The 27,718-nt window shown below is 43.5% G+C and overlaps 1 protein-coding gene across 1 annotated transcript; it reads left to right on the top strand.

The window, feature by feature from the left end:
- On the top strand, positions 1 to 24,023 carry ACE2 (angiotensin converting enzyme 2). The gene is made up of 18 exons (XM_084536541.1): positions 1 to 372; positions 2,986 to 3,144; positions 4,986 to 5,079; positions 5,673 to 5,816; positions 6,881 to 6,993; positions 7,495 to 7,603; positions 8,313 to 8,410; positions 9,916 to 10,085; positions 11,112 to 11,338; positions 12,159 to 12,303; positions 13,915 to 14,013; positions 14,662 to 14,784; positions 15,231 to 15,403; positions 15,811 to 15,863; positions 19,873 to 19,970; positions 20,960 to 21,076; positions 22,318 to 22,512; positions 23,170 to 24,023. The coding sequence occupies exons 1-18, from the start codon at positions 190 to 192 to the stop codon at positions 23,285 to 23,287; spliced, it is 2,418 nt and encodes an 805-aa protein (XP_084392667.1). The 5' UTR covers positions 1 to 189; the 3' UTR covers positions 23,288 to 24,023.
- The last annotated feature ends 3,695 nt before the right edge of the window (positions 24,024 to 27,718 follow it).

Genomic DNA, 27,718 nt, shown 5'->3' with positions numbered 1-27,718 from the left:
TTTATTTGACTTTTTATAAAAAACTTTTTCCTTTCTCTCCTCAATGGATAAAACCTATAAAAGGCCTGGAAAATTGGATTCAGCCTCTTTAGTTCACATTAGCCATGCATAAATGCTGATGAGAAGGAGGTAGAGAAGCTCATCTGAGGAAAACTACTTCATTGGGAGGTTCTCAGCCTGGACACGAACATGTTGGCTCACGTCTTGCTTCTCTGTGGTCTGAGCGCTGTTGTGATCCCACAGGATGTCACAAATCAAGCCAAAATGTTTCTGGAAGAGTTCAATGTGAGGGCAGAAGACATCAACTATGAAAACTCCCTTGCCTCATGGGACTACAACACCAACATTACTGAGGAGACTGCCACAAAGATGGTAAGTGCTCTATTCTATGGGTTTTAATAGTGTTTTAGGAATCTGATAGTTACTTTCCAGTTTGTTTTGGTTCCACCATGGTTGACAGAAATTTGTGTGCTGCTTTGGGAGCTTGCTTTAACTCACTGGAGGTGCCTGGGCCATTAGCAACATCTGAAGCCTAGGGCTGGTGACAGGGCTGTCCTCACACTGCATTGACATGGCCAGAGGCTGGACTTGCCCTCAACTATGACCCTGAGTCACCCCAGTAAGTTGGGGGAAAAGGTGAAGGAGGAACATTTGGACCCAAAATCAGCTGGATGGAGAGGGGCACCTGTCTCTATATTCACTGATGTCCTGAGCTTATCCCTGTCTTGTATAGGGGATCCCATTCTTTATAGAGGGGAAGACCTACTGACCACATTCATCTCATAGCCCTGGCTGTTAGTAGACTGACTGCGGGTATTAAACTGGAAAAAAATGAAGTGAGATTACAGATTTAGAAAAGCCACCACTGGAGTTTGCACCATGGTGGTCTAGAACATTGCTTTGGAAGTAAATATCTATCTGAAGTAAGGAATAGAACATTTTTACTTGAAGCACCTTGTAGCACAGTTTGCCCTGCTTTCCAACACCAATATCTTGCTGTCCCAGTCAACTGGGTCTCTTGGCAAGTACTGTGTTTGTTCAGAGCACTCAGCCATGATCTGACTGTCTGCTAATACAGCCGTGCTGCAGCCTGGCATCTCATAACCTTGGAACCTTTAAAATGAAGAAGAAAAAAAAAACAAAAACAAAAACCACCTTGAGTTTTGTAGCTACTTGCATTTTAAAGTTAAGTCAAGTTTTAGAGAAAAACAATTCAGAGCATAAAAATGAAGCTGAACATCCTACATCTACTTTTGTGTAACAGTACAAGTCTTCCACTTTGTCTTATAGCTTAATTAAAACATGGTTTAATTATAGTATTTCTTAATTAAAGCAAGGAGACTGGTTGCTGGAAGAAATCCTAATGACTAATCATTGTCAATCTGGAATGTTTTCCAATGCACCAGGTACTTAAACTATAATGTTTCCAAACACGTAAAATGAAAGCCCCATACAGCACTTTCAGCATTAATGAGATGATAATATAATAAGTGAGGAGATACCAGCAATAAGAACCAATTAGTCCAGTGCTCAGAGAGGACGTTTTCTCTTGCTTGATCTCTTTTGTAGCGCTGGTAATAAACCCACTGCTTCCCCTCCTCCCTTTCTGCTGGAGGAGCAGAGTTAATGACTACTGTCCCTTTTGGCTCCTTCCCATCCATTTTCCTTGTAAATTGGGCCACAAACCTCATAACTATTCCTCTGACTTATCAACCAGTCTCTCTAATTAGGGAAAAAACAGACAGCAAACTGTTTTCCCCCAGCTTTTGTAACTAAAGAGCCCCCTCTCCTGCCCCACTGCTCCTAGAGCTCCTCTTCTTCCCTGGTCAGGACAAGCAATTCAAATGCAGATTTGCACAGTGCTGCTCTTCCTCTGGGTGCTTATTAAGCTCTTGCCCAGTGAGTTTTGCAAGCTGCTGAGCAATGGGTGGATCTGTTTGCTTTGCTCCTGAAAAGGATGAGTGTTTGGAAAGCATTCTGGGGTCTGAATGGGCATGTTATGCCTGTTGCTGTCTCTGTCCAGCAGAGCCTGAAGCTTGGTCCATCCTGCACAGTGCTGGACAACGTGGGCACAGCCCTGGAAAAAGGGTTGGCCTCACCGTGCATTTGTTGCATCCTGATGTCTTAGCAGGGTGGGACAGGCATTGCAGGTGCCCTCTTCACAGCCCAAAAAATCGTCATGTGCACAATTAATAACATTATCCCAAGGGCCCAGGTGAATTAGCACTACTCTTTTTGCCATTTTGGACAGGTGATGATGTGCTAATCTATGTACAAACATATACAAAGAAAGATGAAAAGAATAAGATGGACCTTTTAAAGATGGTCTCAAGTTCAAACGATGTTCTTATGGTGTTGCTTCATGCACTGAAATTTGGGAGTTTCACATGTATGTAATTGCAACAGTGAAAAAAGTAATTTCATGTAGCTTTCATGTTCTCAAGTTTTGCATGCCTGATCTAGGCACCTGTTTAGAGTCTTCCATGCCCATGTATAATCTTTTATTAATTAAAACTTCAGGAGAAAGTGATATTTGCATGAGAAGACTTGATATCAATATCTTGGCTGCTGCTTATTACTGCTACTGAAGCAGAAATGAGGAATGACATCAGGGTCACAGCCCTCCTGGGCCTTGGCTTGTACCTGTGCTTTGTTAGGCCCAGGTGAGCCAAAGGAAGCACTAAAAGAAGAATTTATGGTGATTTAAACTATCAGGGAACACAGCTAGATGATGCTGGATCAACTATAACAAATATGTTGTGAGGAGACAGTCCTGCTTTTTGCTATCACCAAAGAAAAATGTTTATTTGGAAAGTGAAGTCAGAAAGTTCTCCAGCTGCACAGTGCAAGTGCTAAACCTACAGTCCACATGTGGACTCCGCAAATGAAGCTCTTCCCCAGAAGAAATACTTTTGCTTGTTGAGTACATCAGGCTGCTGCCCTCTTTCAGGGAAGTAACCCAGGGCTTGTGTGACCCTCTTGCAGAATGAGGCGGGTGCCAAGTGGTCTGCATTTTACGAGGAGGCCTCCAGGAATGCCAGCAACTTCCCACTATCCGACATCCAGGATCCTCTCCTCAGGCTCCAGATCCAGTCTCTCCAGGACAAGGGATCCTCCGTGCTGTCACCAGAAAAATACAGCAGGGTAAGTTGCTGAGCACAGCTTATTTGTGCCAGGTGAGCAAGGGCATGGTGCTGTCACCACCCTGCTTGGCTGAGGATCATGCTTTTTACAGGAGCACGTACCTGTGCTAGGTGACCTCAGCAATATGAGGGGCGTCTGGCTCAGGAAACTGCTTCCCTCTCAGGTCATCACCTTGCTGTGTAATCCGTGCCATAAATTGCAAACTCGCACCCGCCTCAGGGTTGCCCTTGCACAAATGACCAGGTTAGTCATACAGGGAAAGGAGGACCTGTGTCAAGTGCATGGACAAGTCCAGAGCGAGGGCAATAAGCAGGAGATGGGTGAAAGGATGTTCAGCGAGCCAGACAGGCGGAGGCAGAGGCAACCTTTCTTTCCCTGCACACGCTGCATTGTCAGACTGTGAAGGAGAGGGGATGCTTCTATGCAGCAGGTGCCCTGGGATGCTTGAAAGTGGTGAAGGTCAATGGCCCCTTTCCACAGCAAGCTGCTGAAGGCCAGCATTAAGCAAGATTCAGAATGAGGTTTGACATTTCCACTGTAAAGTTCACATAAAACTCATGTGTATGGATAATGAGCATATGAGGAGTTGGGCTGAGCATCTCTGAAGACTCAAAAGGGATCTATAGCCCAGCGCTTGTGCGTTGAATTAGTTTCTTATTGCTGGAGTTCAAATTGAAACATACTGCCCAGATAGGGGATCCTTCAGTCCTGATTATGGAAGGATCCTGCGATTTTTCAGCTAGGATCAGCAGTGTTAACCACCTCACACAAAATGCAGCAGGCTGGCTGGACATCCTGTTTGGTCTAAATGAGATGTCTCTCTGGAAAGACAGATTGCCTTGCTGGGAATGCTGGAGGATCATACAAATATGTTTTTATTTTTGAGCACAGCAGTGCACTGATGGTAATGCTATCGCTGTTGAGGAGGTATTTTCTTCAGTATTGTCCACATTTAGACACTTGCAGGTTCCTAGATAAATGGCCTTTGGGGCTGAAATGATTGATTTTCACTTGAAAAGTGACTTTTTCCAGTCTGATGGGATTCCACAGAAATATTTAAATATTTTTCACTGACACAAAAATTTCCCAGGGTCCCCACTCATTTTAAAGCTGACAGAGATAAAGTTAGAGCTAGTCATCAACAACCCCTCCCACTGACAGCTTTAAGTGGTTCTGGTTTAAAGCTTTAAATGCGGAAAAGCCTAGTCCTAAAGGAAAAGCTAAAAGTGCTGCGTGCTTTTCTTGAGGTATGAAAACTTGAAAACATAAAAAAAAAAGATACAAAGATACAGCCGTGTAGCATAGCTTCTGAGCTGGGTGATTTCAGATGCACTTGGCCTTCAGCTGACCCAAGACACGAGCAGTAGCTTCTCTGCGGTGGAGGTTAAGCATTGGTGCGATATAATGTCATGCTGGCAAGCAGCAGTCAGCCTGACAGCCTCTGCAGATGGGGCCCTTCTTGCTCTTGCTCTAAAACACGAGCTACTGGGAGGCTTTAGGTGGGTCCACATTCATGGGAGCGTGCTGATAAACTTTATTGCTTTATTGCTGCTGTATATTGACAGTTCATGTTCATCGAATGCAGAGATCTGCTGACTGGATATTAAGGACCTGTAGATTACATCATATATTCAAGAGATTATCTGTCTTTTCCAGCTAGGTCCTGGTTCAGTAATGCATTCAGGCAAATTCTTTCATTAATCTCTGCTGAGCTTAGACATAAGCTTAAATGTTAAGCTGGTGGGTGAGGCATCAAATCGAGCTTTTAAGGAATTACCATAACTGGCTATTATTGTGCACATAGCGTGTTTCTAATGGGCTATCTCACATCTAATTTGTAGCTGAACACCGTGCTAAATACAATGAGTACCATCTACAGCACTGGGACTGTCTGCAAAACCACCGCACCATTCGACTGCATGGTGCTGGAGCCAGGTATGGTATTAACAGCTGCCCATATGGTGCCCTTCATATCACGGGTTCAAAAAGAGGAAGGAAACCCATGACTGTGAGAAAACAGGCTGTAGTTCCCATAGATATATCCTGCTATCTAAAGCTTAGTCTTAATTTCACTGTACCTTGGAGTCCAGGGACCTGCAGCAGGCCCGCAGCAGGAGAGGGCTGCTCAGTTTATGTGGCAGTCTGCCTGTCACCCGGGGCTTGCCCACACTGTAGAAAGTCTATAATTTTCCCCCCTGGCATCCAAGTCTTGCTGGGTTCGACATTGCACTGAGGCCAGTCTCAAAAACACGGTCAAGGCAAGGGAAGCTGATGCAGGGAGAGAGCATGGTTAATTTGAGTGACTCATGATCTGCTCTGTGTCTCTTAAAGATAAGAAGGGGAAAATCTTAAATCAAAAAAGGGTGCAATAAAATAATGGGATTTTTTAGTATATCAAACACAAAGTGTTATCTTCTTAGCTCATGAAATTTCTTTGGCTTTGGCTCATTTGCCTGCTGTAAAAGAAAATAAAGAGATTCTGCTTTTTCAAGGCCTAGTACTTATATATATATTTGTTGTTCTGACAGGTCTGGATTCTATTATGGCCAACAGCATAGATTACCATGAAAGACTGTGGGCATGGGAAGGCTGGAGAGCTGATGTTGGCAGGATGATGAGACCATTATATGAAGAGTATGTTGAACTTAAAAATGAGGCTGCAAAGCTTAATGGTAAGTTGCCTATTGTTTTTTTTTTTTTTTTTTTTTTTTTCTGGCTTCCAGAAATTAAGAAGTATACCTCAGTCTTGCACACTTTTCCCAGAATTCACAGCCCAGACTGTTTTGCACGTTGATGATCAACATTTTGTATGTATTTTGCTCTGAGTGTGCATGACGCCAAATAAAAGGTAGTGCAGACAGGTGCCAAGGACCAGATCAGAATTATGTCACTAGCCTGGAACAAAAATGGGGTATCTTTAGTGGCACTTTCCCAAATGCCATAATGTATCAGTGCCCTTCACTAGACACAGACTGCCTTTCCCAGAACTGCACTGTTTGTGACTTGAGGGCAAACACACTCAGTTTAAAAAGCTTTTGAGTGCTGCTGTATGTCCCTGGTGAGGTTTCTTCTTTCCTCTCGGCCTTCCTGCACCAGCCACAAGCAGTGTTACTTCTGCCCCAATTGGAATGATCAGGTTGTGCAGGTCTGGGGCAGCAGACACAGCCAGGTGCTTTAAAAGGATTTTGCACTAAGGGAAATATGCTTTCAGTCAGAGATCTCTCCACAAATCACAGGGTATTGTCTTTTCAAGGAGCAATGGCAGGCTGCTATTATTTTTCTTTGCAGGACTTCTAAAATAGCTGCTGAAGCAGTTACATTATCTGCCTCTTGGTAAAACTGCTGCTGGATCACCTACTTTCCTATAAACCTTGTTTCTTGAAAACTACCAATCTAGAGCTAGAGATCAGCCATGAGACATTATACTCCAAAGAGTTGGACAGGGAAAAAAAAAAAAAAAAGAAAAAAAAGATTGAAAATTTTAATCAAGCACAGGCATCACCTTCCTCTAAATCACTAGGGAAAAGACCTCAGCTATGAACCATTTTGTCTCCAGGCTCGATGGAGCTCAGCGGACTGGAAGATGTAGTGCCACTGGAAGCTGAATTTCAGTCCTGGTGTTGGCTTTGGTTTTGGGGAAAGTCTGTGGCCCTGCACAGGGTCAGCAGGGAGCTGCTCTTGCTGGCTGAGCCACACCATGTGCTTTGTCATGGGGTAACACCTCCCTGCTTTACAGGTTATGCTGACTATGGAGATTACTGGAGGGCAAATTATGAAGCAGATTACCCAGAAGAGTATAAATACAGCCGTGACCAGCTTGTTCAAGATGTGGAGAAGACATTTGAGCAGGTAGGGGCAGAAAAATGCCTTTACCAAGTACAGCGGATTGTGTTTTGTGAGGGTAGGCTCATGTTTTGATGTTGTGAAGGAAGAAGACTAGACCTGCTGTAGATGGCCCAATCTCAGTGCACATGAGGTTAGCAGCTGTTGGGGGTCATAGGTGACAATTTTTACCTCTGCAGCAATGCCAGGACAAGCCCAAAAGAAAGGCGCAGAGAGCACATAGCCTTGTATGAATTTCTGGAGTGTCCTTCTCCCCATGATCCTTTTGTTGCAAAAACTTTGCAGCCAGCCTCTACTAGGGCCTGGCACCCATTTCCACCGTCCCCAAACAAACACACCACATAGGGACGGTGCAGCTTGGTCCCTTTTGCTGCTCCATGCCAAAGGCTTCAGGTTCATGAGGGAAGAATTTTGTCAGAGACACCTTCGAGGCTCTCTGCTCAGGAGGGACGAGTGGGGTGGAGACAAGAGAAATTAATGTGCTTCCTTCTCTTTCTCTGCCTCCAGATAAAACCGCTGTACCAGCAGCTACATGCCTACGTGAGGCACCGTCTGGAGCAGGCCTACGGCTCCCAGTTCATCAGCTCCACAGGATGCCTCCCCGCTCATTTGCTGGGTACGACAACGCGGCCGTGTCGCGTGAGCCTGGCCTTGTACACAGGACGACCACCTTCAAGGCACATGGGAACAGAGTAATCTGCCTGTTTAATATTAACAAACAGGGTACAAATAAGAGAAGGGGAGAGGAGAAACAAGAAGTCCCTGGCAGAGATGGCAGAGGTGCTTAGCAGCAGAGGCAGGTGGGGAAGGCAAGCATCCTGCCTGCTGGAGCCATGGGCACCCAGCTCAAAACTCCAGCATAGCACAGCGACATTTTTCTCCCCTTGGTGGCACTTGTCTTCCTCTGAAATTGGATTTTGGAGGGATTTATATTCTTTCCCTTTCAAATCTTGCCGTTAGTGGTGGTATTTCATGACTTTGCCTTCAAAGTGTGCAGCATCAAGCTGCTGTAATTTAATGTGCATGAGCACAACAGGCAGCAATCTCATGGGCTAACAATATGGGCATTCAGTTTTAAGCAGACCTTTGGAAGGTGATCAGTCCTGAAACTATACTGTACAGCTAGTTTTGGGAAATAAAAGGATCTGACTTTAACTTATTCGTGGCTTCCCAGAACTGCGTCTCTCCACTTCTGGATCAGACCTGTGTAGGCATATAGGAGTCCCTTCTTATGATATCACACAATTTATAGAAGTGTCTTTAACAATTTAAACAATACATAGTCAACCATTTAAAGTATTTCTATGTTTCTTTCTCTTCTGAAGGTGATATGTGGGGTAGATTTTGGACAAATCTGTATCCCTTGACTGTTCCCTATCCAGCCAAACCAAACATTGATGTAACTGATGCAATGGTTCAAAAGGTAAGACATGATAAATTCTTTATGCAATATGCATTATGTAATGAATTTAGATAGCATAAAAATTGCACATGTCAGCCTGTGTCTATAAAACTATAGCTGTCCAAAGGTAGCCATGCCGCCAGCAAAGAATTGCTTTCTGCATCCTTTTTTGCTCTTCACCTTAATATGTTCATTCATTTTCCACTGTACTTTTTCTTTCCCTTAGTTGTTCTCCTCTCTTTCTTCCCCACCCTCTTTGACTGGCTTAATCTTGGCTCCGAGTCTGTATTCCTCGGAGACACCTGTCCATTAAGAGATATATTTTGTTGATATAAATATTTCAGGACTCATGGAACTGGCTGTTATCAAATATGACCTTTGCCAGCCATTACAATAATCAAATAGTTTGTATGTTGCAGTTCTTTTTTTTTTTTTTTTTTTTTTTGCCATTCTTGTTTATTTGGGTACAGCTAGGAAACTGCAATTCTGCCTGTTATCTTTTGATAACTGCATAGCACCATAAGGTCTGTATTTGAGATCTACAGTGTTAGCAACCATGACACCTTTGCCAGACTGACAATGTGGATGAAGAAAACTCTCTGTATGCTTGCCTAAATCATGCTCCTTTTATAGAAAAATAAGGTATTAAATGAAAGTTTTTGAACTGCGATTATTTACCTGAATTCTACCCTCCTCACAGAGGCAGTGCTCCATTTAAATGTTATACTGGCAAGAGAAGGAATAACTACATTTGATTCATAAGCAGCTTGCATTAGTGTGTATGAATCTCACTCATATTTTACAGAACTGACCCCCCCCCGTAGTCTTAAATTACTTATACCAAAGCACCACCATGAGGAAAAGAAGCATTGCTTACAGAAACTCAGGGATGAAGGCTGGACTCGTTCTTGTTCATGCCTAATTTAGGACTGTTGTCCAAATTAGCCATCTGCCACGTAAATCTCTGCAAAAACCCAGCCCAGCCAATGCAGACCTGCTATTTAGAGTAATAAAACTGCCGAGTGGCATTTGGAAATATTCTGGACATTAATGTGCAGTTACAATCTGATAGACAACTCCCATAGATACATTTGCCAGGTTTTATGGTTCCAGCCAAGACCCCCTCTCACACACATTTGCTACAAGCGCAGCTCCACTCCCCCAAACAATTGTTCCCGACTGAAGTGGCTGAAGAAATGGATCCCAGATCTGTCGTGTTTCTGACCTTTTTTATCTCCACCACCTTATCTTTTACTAAAGGCTTCTCTGGTCTGAGTCAGGTGCTATCTGCTGACTCTCGTGAGTGCAGAAGCCTATATGTTTGTGGGGAAAACACTTAAGTCCAATTCCCAGCAGCATTTACGAAAGTGCCAATGATGGACACTGTCTCCTGACTTTCAGTAAGCCAGGTGCTGACCTGAAATCCCTGATAGACCAGCGTGAATTCAGCTGCTCTGTTTTAAGTTGACTGTTGGGAACGAGCTCCATGCAGAAGAAATGGTCAATGGTGTCATTGTTTTTTTCAGAACTGGGATGCAGTGAAAATATTCAAAGCTGCTGAGGCCTTCTTCAGCTCCATTGGCCTCTACAACATGACTGAGGGCTTCTGGAAAAACTCCATGCTCACAGAGCCGACTGACAACAGGAAGGTTGTCTGCCATCCTACAGCATGGGATATGGGCAAAAATGACTACAGGTACTGCAGCTATTATAAACCTTTCTCATACCATCTCCTAGAGCATTCATATTTTCACTGAAGGTGCACCATGCTGTTTTAAGATTTAATTGTTCCTTATTCATTATTTTTATTCTGTCTGATAAGAGAGGAAAGGAAAACAAGGGAGCAGGGAGCCTGCAGGATTGTAAGACTTACTGTGTAGCTTTTCCTGTGAAGATCTAAGGACTACTGTCAAATTTAAGCAGGGAAGTGACTATTATCTACTTGAATTAGAAAAATAATGACTGTTCCAGGGCTTAAAGAATAAACACAAATGCAGGTGCTTGTTGGTATCATTGGGATTTCTGGTCACCTACACATTCCGCAGCAATGGCACAGGTCCCTGGGCAGCAAATGAAAACCTCCTGAGACACCACCTGCTACCTTTAGTTGATGTGTCAGAACTGGTAGGCAGACTTCCAGAGTTTCATGAAAAACATCAGTTTATTTCATATTCCGGTAAGGAGAGAGGCTGCAAGTTCCCACACAGTGAAGTGTCCTGGGGCAAAATCCATCCCCTCTTGCAGCTCCCTGGTGAAAGAGGCTGGTCCCCAACAGAGCTGTAATAAAAGCTGCCAGCCTCCATCCTCAGCACTCTCGGGAAGGAGAAAGGAAATCGCATTTGGAAGAAATAATTTCCTTTATTAAATGGTACCCACATGAGGATGAAAGCAGGAGTGACCGACACAGTTTTTTTAACACTGCCATCTGCTTAAATTTGACGACGGATGCTCACTCCAACATGCACAGCAAACTTATTGCCAAGTTTTAGGGAGCACCTGCTTCTTACAAAGCAGACATTTTCCCATACTCCTGGTGCACTAGGTGGATGGATGGAAGTGTTTTGCTGAGTTCCCCTCCAGTCCTCACCCTTGCAAGATAACCTCATGACATGCTAGAATTGCTCGAGGCGTGGGGTGCTCGCTGGCTCTGGAGGCTGCTTTGCCCACAGCAGTGGCCCAGCCACCATATCTCTAACCACAAATGCTTTGCCCTGGCATGCAGGATCAAGATGTGCACCAAAGTGACCATGGATGACTTCCTGACGGCGCACCATGAGATGGGCCACATCGAGTACGACATGGCATACTCTGTGCAGCCCTTCCTGCTGCGGGACGGGGCCAACGAGGGCTTCCATGAAGCAGTAGGTGAAATTATGTCACTTTCTGCAGCTACGCCACAGCACCTGAAATCTCTCGACCTCCTAGAGCCAGCTTTCCAAGAGGATGAAGGTAAATAAATACATAAATACTATATATTTAACTGAGAACACTCACGGGCCTTCTTTTTTTTTTTTTTTTTCTTGTAGCAGAGTATTTTGTCTGCAAGATGAGTGAGCGACTCAGAGGCTTCTGCAAATTCTGCCCCAGAAACGTATCAGCAATCCTATTTTTCTCCCCAAATTGCATCACGAAGCGAGGAACACGACTTCATAATGCAGCTACATAATTTAGAAACAAATAGCTAGCTCTTCATTACTGAATAGTTCATTGCAAAATCTTCATAGCTCACCTAGATGAGACTGCAATAGTCTTTTCAATTTCTTGAAGACTATTTTCTTGAAAAAATTCTTGATTACATAAAGCCATACCTTTCTTTCAGAGGTATGCACTTAGCAGTTAAAATGAAACTGAAGCCTTGAGATTTACATCCCTCTTTTATGTGTATATTGAATGGACAACATAGGTGAGGTAAGCCCTCATTGCAATGCAGTTTGTTTGCCTGCTTGGAGCATTGCATTATAAGGATGGAGGTGTACTAAAATCTTCAACTTAAAATTCCCCATCGGAGAATGGCATGTAAATACCAAGGTGTTAAATTATTTAAGAGGTGGTGGTGGTGGACAAATAGATACAAAATGGTATACATTATTTAAGTGATCTTTCCTCGTGTAATTTTTTTTTTCATTAGTATCCTTCCTTCCACTTTTTTCTTAGTAAAGCCTCTAACTCAGACATCTGTAAGCATTAGCTGTAATAGGAAGCAACTTTAGTTGCTTAATTGGATACTAACTGCTAACATAACCGTTACCTTAACTACTTCTCTCTTCAGAAACTGAAATCAACTTTCTGCTCAAACAAGCACTAACGATTGTTGGAACAATGCCTTTTACTTACATGCTGGAGAAGTGGAGGTGGATGGTTTTTAGGGGCGAGATTACAAAGCAGGAATGGATGAAGCAGTGGTGGGAGATGAAGTAAGTTTGAGAAATGAGTATTTTTCTGCAATTGACTCTGCAAAACCATTCCTTCATAGTTATTCAACATAACTGAGATGCCTGTGCCCCCCTGTGCAAGATCTGTTTCTCAGGATGTTTCTACGAAGCCCAGCAGAGTGCCATGTAGAAACACCCAATGTGGTGAAAATGTGGTCAAGGTCTCACAAGCAGTCTATCCCCATGAACACTGTGTTCAGCTTCGGGTAGCTCCCCTACCTTTCAGCAGACTTTCTCCTCGTTTCTAATGTCAGCTTCTCTGATAAAGACAGCCTGTGGCCTTTACATGGGATGTTCCAGATCCCAGGCTCAGCATTGCTGTTCCCCATGATACATACCTCAGGACATCACTTAGCTTAAGTACATCTCTCTTCCCTGAATCTCACTGGCCACATGCTCCTGTTTGCTCCCCACCTCCCCAAGGACAAGAGGAAGGTGAGGTTCATCACACATGCCAACCTGAGAGGCATAGAGATATCAGTCCAAACCAACATCTCTGCATGCTTTTCTCTGTAGCTTTTCCTTCCCACTTAACAGTGGGTTTGGATTTAAGCTGTTCAAAAATCTCCAGACTGCTTTCCTCTCCTATGTATTGATATTTCTGCTAACTACCACTTTTCTCAATCAAGAAAATACACTTCCCTTGGTAAGAAGCAGCCAGAGGTGCCTCAAAGATTATCCCCACCAGCCAATCCATTTCCACCTCCCTGGAGTTCAAGATTAAAAAGAGGCTTGATTCAGGCTGGAGTCCATCATTTCCCAGGGTGGTTACATGGGGGCAGAAAAATGCAAAGAAACCAGGCAATCCCCACACTGAAATTGAGTCTACACTCTAACAGGAACACAAGCAGTGAGCCTTCATCAACAAACAAAATCTCTAACAAAACTTGATGTCAGCAAGCCTCCTGACCCACCATAAAAAATCAGTCAGCTTCGATTTATTCAAAAGTAGCAGAGATGTCAGAGGAATGGAGAGTGACAAATTGTTCAGGGAAGCTTATCACATCTGTTGTAATGACACTGCAAAGCTTTGTGCTGAAACAAGACCTTGTCATCCAGGTTTGCAGATAAAATATTTCTGTGTAAGTTTATTAGCATTCTCAAAAATTAGGGTATGGGCTTGTTTCCGTAGTACTGATCAGGAAGCATGCTCTCAGGGGAGGAAAAAAAAAAAAAAAGAAAAAAAAACTCACCTCCATCCCAGTGGGACACAGCAGGTCATTCACCTTTTGGGCCACCCAGTCTCTGCATGCACTTACCCAGCACAAAACTTGGGGTGTCGCAGGGCATGAGGTGTATGTGAAGCACATCTTCTAAGATATTTCATACCACCAACTACTCCCTGCACACCTGCAAATCCTTTCTTTGTACCATCAGTTTCAAAGCAGCTTCTTTGTGGTCTCCAGCTGTGGAGCAGTATTCTTTTGGGGTTATGGAGAGCTGTATATACCTCTCGTGTTTGGAAGGGAGAGAGCTACCCATAGGTATCTGACAATACAGAGGAAAAGAATCTTTTTTTTTTTTTTTCTCTTTCTTTCTTTCTTATTAACTATTAATGAAAATCCCATGGTTTTTCTTTTCCTCCATCTGCAGGAGAGACATAGTTGGTGTTGTTGAACCAGTCCCTCATGATGAGACGTACTGCGACCCTGCTGCACTGTTCCACGTGGCCAATGATTATTCATTCATAAGGTAACTCCAGCCTTGCTCAATGTTTAATTCATGACTTACGTTTTGGGTGCAGAACAAGCTCTGATTACCTAAAACATACTGGAGATTTTTATGACACCATCTTATTTTGTTTTACATCCTGATTGAAGGCAACTGATTTCAGTGGGGGGTTTTCAGTGGACATCAGGAGCTTCTCTGTAGCAGTCTCTGAATGGCTGGGTGTGTTGCCAAGCGGAGCAGCTTTGTGCTGCTATCAGACTGGTGGGATCACGTCGATATGATGTGCCTGCCTCATGGGGAGGCATGCCTTGTGCCACTGTCACCTGGGCCGTGCACATGCAGCCCTGAAGAAACTATCTCTGGTCCCTCCATGTCCCAGCCACCTCATCCTAGAGGCTCAGCTGGAGCAGAGACCCGGGAAAGGAAAAACCTTGAGCTATGTGGCAGCAAACAGATTTGGGGCATTTCTGCTGCCTTTGATTTCGGCACTTTGTTAAGTCAGAGTTAGCACAGGCTATAAATACCGGCTGGCCTCCCATTGCTGCCTTGCTTATTCCAAGCAGGAAAGAGAGCTGATGCTGCGGAGCCTCCCAAAGTCCAAGGACTTGGGATTTTCTTGACAGACAACTAACAAAATGTGTGCTTTCCTTCTCCCTGCCTTTTCTTTAGGTATTACACCCGGACCATTTACCAGTTCCAGTTCCATGAGGCACTTTGCAAAGCGGCCAACCACACCGGCCCTCTTCACAAGTGCGACATCACCAATTCCACAGCAGCTGGTGAGAGTCTGAGGTAACAAGGACAATTTCTCATAAGTAGCAAGTCAGAGCATAGCAAAGCAGAATCATTCCAGAATCATTGAGGTTACACCAAGAATGAACTTAGCTTGAAAATTTAGCATTTATCTTGTCAGTTCATCTTGACAATTTGGCTAAATTTATATCAGCTGAGGAAGCAAACCTCAAAGATTTAATCTCCTGTTAATGAAAAATAATTTATTTTTGTTAATAAGAATGATGGGAGTGAGGAGTGGATTCAGAAGCCTAAAAAATAAAAAAAAAACCACAACCAACCAACCAACCAACCAAACAAAAAAAACCACAAACCAAACCAAACCAAACCAAACCAAACCAAAAAAAAAAAAACAGAAAACTTTGATATTGATTGCAGATTGTTTTGCTGGATGCCTAGACAGAACATGTCAATAACATGCATTGTCTCTCCTTCCACATACACAGAGGATTGCTTGAATTAGGCAGATCTAAGCCCTGGACTCAAGCACTGGAAAGCTTAACAGGAGAGAAGTACATGAATGCAACACCTCTACTCCATTACTTCGAACCTTTATTTAACTGGCTGCAAAAAAATAATTCTGTCAGATACATTGGCTGGAATACAGACTGGACTCCATGTATGTATTGATTGCGCATTGATTCTATTAATTCTTACATGTACAGTGCTGTGCCTGTCTCTGGTAGTGAGATTCACCTCATCAAACACCAATTCCTGCTTCTGAGCTGCCTATTCTCCGTGGAGGGAAAGACATGTTTCCTTTGGGAGATGTCTAAAGAAGGCCAGAGGACTGTCCTCTAGACGTGCTCCTTCTTTCTATCTAAACAAAACAAGGCTTGGGTGGCTTACAGCTCAGATGCAGATGTTGGCGGTAGAGATGGCTGAAGGGAAACAAGATAAATCCCACCAAGCTGGCCAGGGAAAGCAGGTGAACCTGCAAGAATACTGTAGCTGTCCCAGCATTTCCCAGTGACTACCTTTACATCACTGCAGCTCTGACCCAGGTCTTGTTTCTTTTTCAATCAGATTCTGAAAATGCCATCAAAGTACGCATCAGCCTGAAAGCAGCAGGCCAGACGGTAAGTGTGCTTGCACTGGGATGCTCTGTGTGTCGCGTGGGCAACAGGAATGCTGTGCTGGTCACTCAGGAAGTATCTGACAAGTGGCATCAGCTGAGATGGAGGGTTATCCCATAGATGTCTCATCTGAGTTTGTGGTCAAGACTGCCTCTACAGTCAGCAGTGGGACCTCTCCTGGGAGTGGTCTCACCCATGGTAAAAAAGACAGCTGAGCTAGATGAGCTAAGTTATACCATGGAGTTACCAATCATTTTTTTACCTGGAGGGCTAGCATAGGAGGACCTGTGTACCTAAAAACTGCAATATTTTGCCCTGCTATGCTGCTGTGGCTAAGTAAAAGACAAAAGCCTCTACCGACATTTTTTCCTAATTTCCATCATCATGACTGCAGTCAGAAGTTATCAGAGTAGCTACTTCACGTTTAAATATGAAGCTAAAACAGAGGGGTTAAATCCCACCCTGTATTCTCAAATGGTTTCACGCTGCAGCTCTCCTGTTACTGCCCTTTTGTAGATCCTTGTTTGCCTGTTTGCTGTAGCCCTGAGGTATTCTGCTGCCCCTGTGCAGTCACAAGCTTTATTATAAAGACTGAGAAGGGCAGTGCAGCTGCTGTGTTTCAGGGAAGGAGAAGGGCTTTCCTTCCCAAGAGTGTCTGCTCTCCCTGATTACACCAGCTGGCCCAATAAAATGTATTACAGCAACTGACAAAACTCATCAAAGCAAAAGAGGACTCTCCAAGATTTTAAGCAGAGCATTGGCTTGGCCCATCTGTTTAACCCAGACACCTGGCTAAAAATTTGCTCCTTATTCTCACTCTGTCTCTTCATGCCAGTCTCATGGAGGCGTCCTAGAAGGTTTCAGGGCAGACACTTTGCACCTGTTAATCTCTGTTTTCACCTTGCAGAGCGTTAGTAATTTTCCGAGAAGGAGCATGTCATCAGGCAGGCCATTTAGACATGCACGCCGGAGCCTATTGGACTAGCAAGGACGCAGTACCTTGGGCTCATTTTTCATATGAATTGATGCTCTTCCTTCTATCACTGTCTCACATGCAGGCCCCACTGGAATTTTATTGCTTCCTAGACCGCTGAGTCGAGTTAGATACAATTCAAAACTCATATCAGCAGCATGAAAAGGCTCCCTATTACAACACATTTATTAGTCATTATGGTTAATGTTTAGCTTAATACCATTTTTATGCTTGCCTTTTGCCATCACAGCCTTTTGTTGTGCAATTGAGCAGCTGTAAAACAATCTCATACAGATTACTTAATTTGAATTATTGTATGGACAGTAGGTTCCTATGCTCTGAAGAGCAAGTCGTGCATTTTCCTCTCACAACCAGTCCACGTCACCAACTTGCAAGAAACCTTCTCCATTCGGCAGCTTTATACTTTGCCCCAATTTTCACTCCTGTGGGGCTCCTGGGGATGTGTCTCTAGGCACTAGTGTGCAGAGAAGCAGGCAGTGGCACACACAAGGACTGTCACTGCACAGAGCAATATGTTTCGGCTGCTTTATGCAGCTCACGGCACACAGAAGCCGGGAATGCGGAGCAAGTGTTTAAGATGGATTTGGAGGTGCATTGCTCCATTAGGACAGCAGAAGGCATTCTCAGTACACCAGCGTACACCAGCAAATCTATTTGCATTTCTGCTCCTTAGCATTGGCTAGAATGCAAAAGGAGGAATCCCCTGCTCTTCTGCAGGGGGAGGGAGAGTGTTACTGGGTGATGGGGGCACTGGGGGCAGTACAGGCAATATTGTAGCTCTCAGCTACCTACCCTGGATGCTACCAGCAGGGAAGTTTCAATAGCACAAAGTGATAGCAAATTAAGCACCCAGGCTCACAGATGGGCCCGTGCCAGCTATGCCAGTGTGTGTTCGGCTGAAATTACCCTGCTAACTGTTCTCAGGGTGATGAGATTAAAGCTGTAGCCACAGCATCACCAGTGTAGCTGCTGAGGCTGAAACACCCACAGCTTTGTTCCAGCTGGGGCATTAAGCAAGTGCCCTATCAAGGGAAACTGTTAAAAGTCCCTTGAATGGGAATCCCCTGACCACCATTTGAAAATAAACCCTCCTTCAAACATCAATTCAGAATTCCCCACTGGGTGACTGTCACTCCTGTGGTCGAGTTGTAAAAGGCGGGCACAAAGGTGGTGTTTGGAAATGGAAAGCAGACATCCTGCAGGCATTTACGTGTATTTTATCACGGAAAAGCCTTTTTGAATTAGAGGCACTGACTTTCAAGCTACACGTGGGGGTCTTGCAGGGAACACGGGACATTCATTTCACTCTGAAAGCCAAGCAGCCCCTGTGGCGAGCAGCAGGCACCAGGCTAGATCTCTGAGGTGCCTAGGGACAGCGTGCAGGCAGTCATTGCTCACACACAGACCAGAAGCCAGCCAGGTGCTTCCCTCCACGCAGCCAGTAATGTTATTTATAAAGGCACTTGAGAGGCACACTGGCAATTAAAGTACATTAGACATAAAAGACAAAATGCTACAGAAAAAAAAAATGTTTAAAAAGCAAAGGTGCTAAGTACAGAAAGCAGCAGTAGAGGAATCAAGCTCAATTAGCTCCTGGTTAAAAAAAATAAATAAATCAAAAATCCCTATGGAGCCTAAAGATATTGGGCTAAACAAAAATAAGAGGAACCCTCCTTCCCCTCCCCTCCCCAACAGCCTGCAAGCTGTGATGGTGAATGCTGCCAGCTGCCTGAGATAAAGAGTGGGAAGCGCTCCAGGGCAGGGCTTTGCCTGGCTCCTGGTGAGCTTCTGGTGAGCAGAACACCATTGCCTTGCCAGGGCAGGGGCAGACAACAGCCCCTGCCCTTGCTGGCAGGAGAAACCAGCCTGGCATGGGGGGGAAACAGGGGCTGCTCTTCCTGGGTCACCAGTGCCTTTCTTGGGGCATGATGCAGCACGGACCAGCGTCTGTGTGGGCTCCTGCTGTTCCCTTCTCCAGTGTGTTTGTCTTTATTTTTTTGCCAGTGGTGACAGGAGGACAGAGTGGAAGAATGCAGCTAGATTTTATAACGTCCTGTTACAACAGAGCTGTCTTCTACCGCACCTTCCCGAATGATGCTTGAGAAAGTCAGGAATGGTGTAAAACTACTACTGACAGCATTTATAGGCATTCCTGCAATGCAATCAAATCCAAGCCTTCAGGGGTTAGATACTTCAATACTGAATAGTTCTGAAAGGAATTTTCCCTTTGTGCACACATGGCATTGCACAACAGGCTGGGGTGCGTTGTCAGCTCTTGAGGAGGTTTTTGCCCTCTGTGAAGCTCCCGGTTCCTGCTCCAGAGAAGCTGTTTTTGACTTCTGTGCCCTAGGATAACTTTGGACTCATAAGGCAGGCTGGGAGGAGCCTTCACACAGGCAAGGAATTTTTTATATTGCCTGTTTGTTCTTAAGGGAAGAAGAACAGTAGAAATGCTGATGCAAAGAGCTTTTCATCTCTGTGGGCACAGGAACTAGCATGGGCTTTTGAAACTCCCACTCCGGCTGTATTTCTGTACCACAAGCATCAGCATCATCAGCTCAGCCCTTTTGGCCCTGGCAGGTGCTACTACTAGCTTAACCTGCTGATCTGAATCATGAAGTGCTGTCATCATTATGGTCACTTTATTATCCTCTCTCTAAAGCACAGACTATGAATTACAGTAACTGGGACAGAGCACATGTTGCTTCTGCTGCCTTTGCTTCCTGCAAGGCAGGACCGCAACATCTTCAGCACCCCCACATGATTGCAGAGGGATAGCACGAAGAGTTGTTTGGCAGTAGGGATGCCTGCTTGGTTGTTCTTCTGCAGAATGCTCAGATTAACAGGGATAAAATGTTTGAGTAGGTTCCCAAAGTGCTATCAAGGTGCAAATAAATAAAGCAGAAATGCACGCCAAGAATTACAATTACTATGTCTTTTTAGAATGATTTCTTAGTGTCAGCTAACTTGCCATACAACTGTCACCTCTGATGAATCTCTCTTGTGCTGTTTTTGCAGTATGAGTGGGATAAAAGTGAGCTCTTCTTGTTCAAGTCATCCATCGCCTATGCCATGAGGAAATACTTCGCAGAAAAGCAGCAACTCATCGACTTCGAGTGAGTGGCTTGCCTAACTATGCTGGCTATGCCAGTATTGATTCTGGCTCACTAGTGGTATGGGTTGGTGGAATTGATTGTGATTTCTGTGGTGATAACAATGTTAAACATCAGCTGGTTGTAAAAAGCGAGGTGCCAGCTTCATTGCATGCAGTTCTTTCTCTTCCCCAAGAAGCATGAAGTTCAGGAGTTGTGTGCTAAGATAGGTAACTTCAGTGGCTGCAGAGGCTTTGTCTCCCACTGCCCATCGGTGATGAAAGTGAGCCTTGAGAATTTTTGCCCAGTGAAAATATCAGAGAATTTTTTTGCCCCATGAAAATATCAGAGAAGACACATTGGTTAGAAATAAAAATTCCAATTGTATACATGTACGATACTGAATATCCAAGAGGTTTTGAGCCCAGGAAAGATAAACTTGTTCATAATAATGCACTTAGATTCCATATAGACTTACTAATCTTCTCTGGGTTTACTTACAAACAGAATCTATCATTTGAGATTGATTTTGGTAAGAAGAAACACAGTTTTTTAAGGTCTCTTGGAAAAAATTGAGAAGCTATCTATTTTAACTATTTGATATTACTTCATAGAACATCAGTCATGTAATGTCTAGGACCTGTTCTCTGCAGAGCATAAGAAGGTTTTTTTTTTTCCCACTTGGTATTTCATGTATCACTTCCCTCATGAGACCTGCCCTAAACACACCTTAGAGGGCCTGAGCAGTCTTTGTTCTGTGTGCTGATTATGTGCTTTGGAAAATTAGGATTGTCCCAGGTATAGAATCGACTTTCTCCATCTGAGGTTATTCCTTAGCACTTGCAAAAAGAATTTCTAACAGGATAAGTTTAACTTCCAAGTTGAGGTCACTAGGAAGCTTTCACTTGGCAAAAACTAGCATTACCTATTCAATGCAACCGTTCTCTTACTTGAATTTAAAGCTAATGTCATCTCAACAACCACAAAAACTTTCTCTTCTGTTTCTTGATCAGGGCTACAGACGTGCATGTTTGGGAAGAGACGCAAAGGGTCTCCTTCTACATTACTGTCAGCATGCCAGGTAATGTCAGCAATATTGTGCCCAAAGCTGACGTGGAAAGTGCCATCAGGTGAGATTTTGCTTTCTGGGAAAAAACAAATTAACAAAAAAAAAAACAAAACAGTATATGAAAGGATGAAAGGAAAAGCAGAGGTTAAGCGTGCTAAAACAGGAAGGGTAATAAGAAAGTCAGTTCTGCAGTTAAAATGGAAATACTAGGAGAGAAACGGTTAGGATAGAAAGAAAACAGTCCATCTATCTGATGGTGTCTTGGACAGCAGCCAATGTAAAATGCTTCAGGGGGCTTGTAAAACTGTCATAACACACCTAATTGCATCATACTTTGCCAGGAAATATCATTGCTTCAACTTTAACGGGAACTATTCTATATTCTGAAATATGAGGCACGGTAATGGTGTGTACATGCACAAGAGCACATGTGTTTTCTTTCTCTCATTAGAGAAAATTCAGTGTGAGAATTATTGTTAGTGACAACTGCAGAATGATGCATTAGAAAGAAAGCCAGTTGTATTTGACTGTAGAGAAAAGGAGTCAGAGCAGGAGCTAATTCCCACTTATGGGTCAATGAACAGCTCTTTTATAGCACAGTATGAAACCACTGTCAGTTATTACTGTAAAAATGGTAAGTAAAACTGCAAGTCTGCAGATGGTCACGGATAATGTACACTGGGAAAAGAAGACGGCACAAATCTAAAAGTAGCAGCAACACAAGATGGGGCTGAGAAAGCAGTTAGAGAAAGCAGTGAACCAAGGGAGAGGTATGACTATGAAAATTGTTGTCCAGATCAAACTGACAGAAGCAGAGGTTCAGGGAAAACAAGACACAGAAAAGACAACAGGGAAAGTATTTTCAGGGCAGTAAAGAGCACAAATCAAGGTAGTGGAAGGCTGTAGGAGGGAAAGAGAATAAGGCAAAGCTGAAGTTTTCTGTCATATAACCAAGAAAATTATGGATAAAGAGAATAAGAGGCAAAGCACAAATAGAGAATGAGACCATAAGGCTGCTTGCCGCATTTTGATAAGCTTTTAAGACTGGGTTTAAGAGCTTAGTCAGTGTCTGAACATGTTATTTAAGCTGCAACATGTTAAGGGCTTAAGTTATCATGTTTGTTACCTGCCACCCTGTGACTGAAGGAAGAAGGAATATAAGTTTAGCAGTACCTCCTGTGCAGCCTGTTCAACTGAACAGTTCAGTGGGAACTTGGCCTACTGGAGAGTTATAAAGCAACTGAGAAATGTTTCTTTCTTTCCAATAAACATGTGAAACTTCTAATTTCCTCCTGATGGCAGCATGTCTCGAGGACGAATCAATGAGGCTTTCAGGCTGGATGATAACACGCTGGAGTTTGTGGGCATCGTTCCAACCCTGGCCGCACCTTATGAACCACCAGTCACCATCTGGTTAATTATATTTGGAGTGGTCATTAGCCTGGTTGTCATTGGAGTTATTGTCTTGATCATCAGTGGACAGAGAGATCGGAAAAAGTAAGTAGTATTTTTGACACAGTAATCATGACTAGTGGGAGAAGTCCCAATGGTTGACTCATCAGGGTGCTTACAGATTGGCCACCAAATCTAACTGAAGCATATCAGGGAATTACTGCTTATCACCTCCCTCCCTTCAACAGTAGTGGCTAACGGTTCAGCTCCCTGCCTTTCAGTGCATGGCAGCTTTGGCAGCGTAGTGAATGTTCATTTTCATCAGCAGTTTAGCCAAGGCAGCTGGATGTGCTGTGGCTGCAAAGAGCTGTGGCATGGCCAGGCTTCTGCCAGCCCTGCAGCAGGGCTGGTGGAGCAGCCTGTGTGTTGCGTGCTGCCTTCTTCAGCAGCAGAATTTGCCTGCACTCATCAGCACCTGCAGTCTTCAGTGGTCTTGTTGGGGGTTGTCCAGGAATGCCATTTCTCTTAAATATTATTGCATTTTCACCAATATGGTTGGGTTGTTCTTGTAAGTCTCTCCGATAATGGGATTTCTGAGAATGTAGTGGGCTTGCTGCTGTTCCCTTTAAAGCCAGTGAAAAATTCCTTCTGGCACGAATTTTCCCAGTTGAGAACAATATTATTTGCAATTGCTTATTCTGAGGATCCAGAAGGACTTGAACAGAGCAGGGGCTTGTAATATAAAAATAATTTCTATTACAGGAAGGCGAAAGGAAGAGAGAGAGAAGCAGAATCAAACTGTGAAGCGAACCCTTATGATGATGATGGAAAAAGCAACAAGGGATTTGAACTATCTGAAGAGACACAAACATCATTTTAGATGACATGGCACAATAAGGGTTTCTGTTTTTCGTTTGGTTAGTTTGGTTGGTGTCTTTTTTCTTCACTTGTAGCAGTGATGCCTAGCAAGGACCAAAATGCTATGGATATCATCAGACACCATGACTTCTGGTACACCCTGAATGTACTGGTTCCTAGACAACAGTAACTAATTCTGCCATATATGTGGTAACTAAAAAAATATGCAAAAATGCAAGATGTGTATGTCCTGTGGCTTTTCTACAAATTGTGTGCATCATATTACACACTGTCTCTGCTGCTTTTCATAGGTGTGCTGCATCCAATTTGTCTTTGTTTCCTCTCTAAAGAGATATAAACTCTTGGAAGTATAGAGCTGTATACAGAACAAGGCAGACAAGAATAATTCATATTCTTGTGATGCCCATAAGAAACATCCTGATCTTTCCAGATGGAGAACTCAAAAGTCTATCTGATAGACAATGAGAAAAAACAACTGTCCACCACAAGAATGTTTGTGATGAAGTACTCAATTTGATATGAAATAAATGCAATTTTTGCACCTACAGGAAATCTTTATCATTATAAAATGGTTACAGAATGAAAACTAACACGCACTGGAACTTAGAAAGCTGTAAGATAAGTTATTTTTCTAACTGGTTGTTGGATGTATTGTAGAGAACAATTAGCATGTGACCCCTCAAAAACAAACAAACAAAAAATAAAAATAAAAATTCCATGTTATGTTGTCATCTGAACATGAAATACATTTCATTAATACTAAATGATCAATACTTCAGCCATTGCCTCCACTGTTGCAAATACTGCATATTACAAATACAAATTGCACTATTACCTAAATAATATTACTTACTATAGTAAGCATGCTATATTTATTATATTCTATAATATACTATTATTCATACCATTGTGTAATTGTTATTACAAATAATTATCTCACAGATATGGTCTTAAGCTCACAAGAAGAATTTACACTGCATATGCATGGGTGTATAAATTGCAGTTTGCAGGTCCATTTCTGACATAATTTTATTTCATAGTTTTGGGAGTTTATTTTCTTAAACCTGTGTGTGTGTGCATTTGCAGGCATGCATTCATGTATGTAAACATGTATGAAAGTAACAGAAACCAGGCCAGGAGCTGTGCAGAAGATAAGAACTTCATTTCATGGAAGAGTTTCTACATTTCAGCAGTTTCCACTGTTACAAGGCTCAGAGCTCTCAAAATGTATAACAAAAAACAATAAAATAGGACATCTCCTTGCCATTATTAACTATATAGGGAACTTGGAAAATCCCTGTTTTCTGTATGCTTAAAGCTTGATAAGACGAATCCCCTGTAATATTTTATCAAGTGGTGTATCATGACCTTGTCAGTTGCCCTAGATTCTCCTTTTGATATCTTTGTACCCAGTACTGTTGTCCTGTATCTGTCTCTAGACTTCACTTTCATCAGCTGATATATTTTATTCAGAATCTTAGACATGTAGCATGTACTTCACAAAACAATGTGGTGACTTTAAATACCGGCAGATTGCAAACAGGCAATCTCAGCACCTCTCTGCAATCATACATAAAATAAATGTTATTAGCATTAAATATAAAAGCTCCAAATTGTGGAAAAGCTAGGTACAACATTAAATGACACCATAAAATTCTGAGAACCTATATACAGACTCTTTTTCTGTTATGTGGTGAGATCCTGTAAAAAAAGTCTACCCATTCTTCCCTCCTCTGCTATGCACTTTCAGTGGAAACCTGGGTGGAGTTTAGAAACCTGGGGATAGATGGCTAGTACCACTTTAGATGCTCTAAGGTAAACTGCCTTGTATCCAGCCACCCTTGGAGCAGTGGCAGCAGAAGGAGTAGGTGTGTTGATACGACAAGTGGCAGAGCTTCTGTCTAGAGGGATATGAATACACTCGGTGACTGGGCCAGCAGAAAGCTCATAAAAATGAAGAAGTGGAAGTGCAAAGTTCTGCACTTGTTGTGGAATAACCCTATGTATTGATGCAGGCTGGGAACTGAGTGACTGAGTAGCAGCCCTACCAAAAAGGATCCGAGAGCTGTGAACGACACCAGGTTGAACATGAGCCAACAGCGCATGGCTGCTGTGAATGAAGGAAATCGCAGACTGGAACTCATTAGGAGGAGCATGACCAGCTTGTCAAGGGAAGTCGTTATTTTCCTCCGTGTAGTGGTTTAACCCAGCCGGCAGCTAAACACCACGCAGCCATTCGCTCACCCTCCCTCCTCCCTCTCTGGGATGGGGGAGAGAAACGGGAAAGTAAAGCCCGTGGGTTGAGATAAGACAGTTTATTAAGACAGGAAAAATGATAATAACAATAATAATAATAACAACAACAATGATGATAATGGTACTACTACTAATAATGTGTACAAACAAGTGATGCACAATGCAATTGCTCACCACCTGCTGACTGATGCCCAGCCTAACCCCGAGCAGTTTGGCCCCCCCATCCCAGCTAACCACTCCTATATATTGTTTAGCATGACACCAGATGGGATGGAATACCCCTTTGGCCAGTTCAGGTTACCTGTCCTGAGTCTGTCCCCTCCCAGCTCCTGCTGCACCCCCAGCCTGCCCGCTGGCAGGACAGAGTGAGAAGCTGAGACATCCTTGGCTTGGTATAAGCACTGCTCTGCAACAATTAAAACATCGGGGTGTTATCAGCACTCTTCTCATCCTAAGCCAAAACACAGCATTCCACCAGCTACTAGGAAGAAAATTAGCTTTGTCCTAACTGAAACCAGGACGCTCTGTTTTCCACCAGTGAGACAACTCTGCAATAACTTTTTGGTGGCTCCTGGTTCAAGAGGGATGTGGAGAAACCAGAGAGCTTTTATAGAGAGCTCCCACGGATAAAGGGCCTACAGTACATGTCCGATGAAGAGAGGCTGAGGTGTCAGGCCTTGCTGAGTAAGGCAAAGAAGAAGCTACAGAGAAACCTCGTAACTGCCTACAGCTACTTGTTTGCTCAGTCCTCTGTAGAGTCAGGGTGTATATGTATAACGGGGCAGCAGGCTGAGTCTTAGGACGTTCAGTATGCACCTGGAAAGGAAAAGCTGTTCATGAGGAAGGTAGTACAGCGCTGGGACAGGTTGCCTATCCCACACTATGAAAGCCTGTGGGATCGCCTTCCTGGAAAGCGTTCAGGGTTCAGGTAGATAAAGATATGTTGGCACAGTCCTTGGGAAAGTCCCGGTCTGTGTGTGAAGTTCGGTGGATGACCTCTAGAGGTCCCTTCAGCCAAGATTTCCACGATTCTGTCCCTTGTAGGTCTCTACTGATCTAAGAGACAAGAACCAACTAAAGACAATTCAAAATGGTAGACAAATGATACTGGTTAGCTGCAAACTACACAGGAATGTAAAGGAATGGAAACATTTTTTTTTTCTTTGAGTTGTCTATACCACATATCTCATTGCCATAATATCCCTAAACCTTAGTACTTTAGCTGAACTTTAAGATAAATAATTCAACTATATGTAGTTTTCTCACTTACAGTGCAGCAACAGAAATGGGGAATGACAAATCTGAAAAAAATTAAATAATGTAATTAGACACGCCAGCCATCTTCGGATCTGTTGTTAAGATTAACATTTCCATTAAGACAAAGCTTTCATTTCAAAGCAATTGATCTTAAAAGCTGTGCTATAAATCAAAAGACCACAATTCAGAATTGTTAATATATAAAACCACTAAAAAATATAGCAGGATGTTGGAAGGACAGAAATAAAAAGACGACGTTTATATTAAAAAACCATCCCCATACATCAGCCCCAATGTCATTTCCTCACCCTGCCTGTCCTTGGGGCCCACCCTTCACTCATATGCTGTCCTTTAAATGGGTCTGCACCTCTTCCTTGAGGCACAGGCAACGTCATTCCATGCCCAGCCTCTCTCTCAGACCATACAAGCCTCCCATGCCCTCCCCCCCCCCCCCCCCCCAAGCTGTGTGTAGTCACACACGTAATTATTTTCATGGTCCCAGATGCTATTTCCCCAGAAAGACACACTGCTCCCATTGTAGACAGGCATGTGCTCTGCAAGGGAGCTTCCAGTGGAGGGACTGGGCAACAACAAGAAGCACAGGCACCAGAGCCCCAGATTGGCCCCGGGTCTTCATTTCTTTCTCCCCTCTCCTCACATGTCTGCACCCTGCATTTCTTACTCCTTAGGCTCAGTTTAGGCTCAGCACCTCTGGACAGGTGCTGGCCCCAGCTCAGACTTGAGCTGCAGAGGTGTCTCCATTAAGGCTGGGACAGCTCCACCAGGGCAGCTGGTAGGCAGCAATCACTTCGGCTCCTAGAGGGGACTCACAAAGACTTAGCTCAACTCTAAGGAGAGAGGAGATGATATATATGTATATATATTTTATTTTATTATTATTTTTTTTTTCTTCCAGAAA

Source organism: Aythya ferina, assembly GCF_964211825.1.
Source record: "Aythya ferina genome assembly, chromosome: 1".
Taxonomy (NCBI): Eukaryota; Metazoa; Chordata; class Aves; order Anseriformes; family Anatidae; genus Aythya; species Aythya ferina.
The sequence above is the reverse complement of the archived record's forward strand: the minus strand, read 5'-3'. Positions and strand labels throughout refer to the sequence as shown.

Bases quoted from the DNA above. Each gene is read 5' to 3' on its own strand.
- ACE2 (XM_084536541.1), top strand. From the start codon at position 190: ATGTTGGCTCACGTCTTGCTTCTCTGTGGTCTGAGCGCTGTTGTGATC. The intron at 373-2,985 runs GTAAGTGCTCTA...ACCCTCTTGCAG, and splicing joins AGGAGACTGCCACAAAGATG to AATGAGGCGGGTGCCAAGTG. The intron at 7,604-8,312 runs GTACGACAACGC...TCTCTTCTGAAG, and splicing joins CCTCCCCGCTCATTTGCTGG to GTGATATGTGGGGTAGATTT.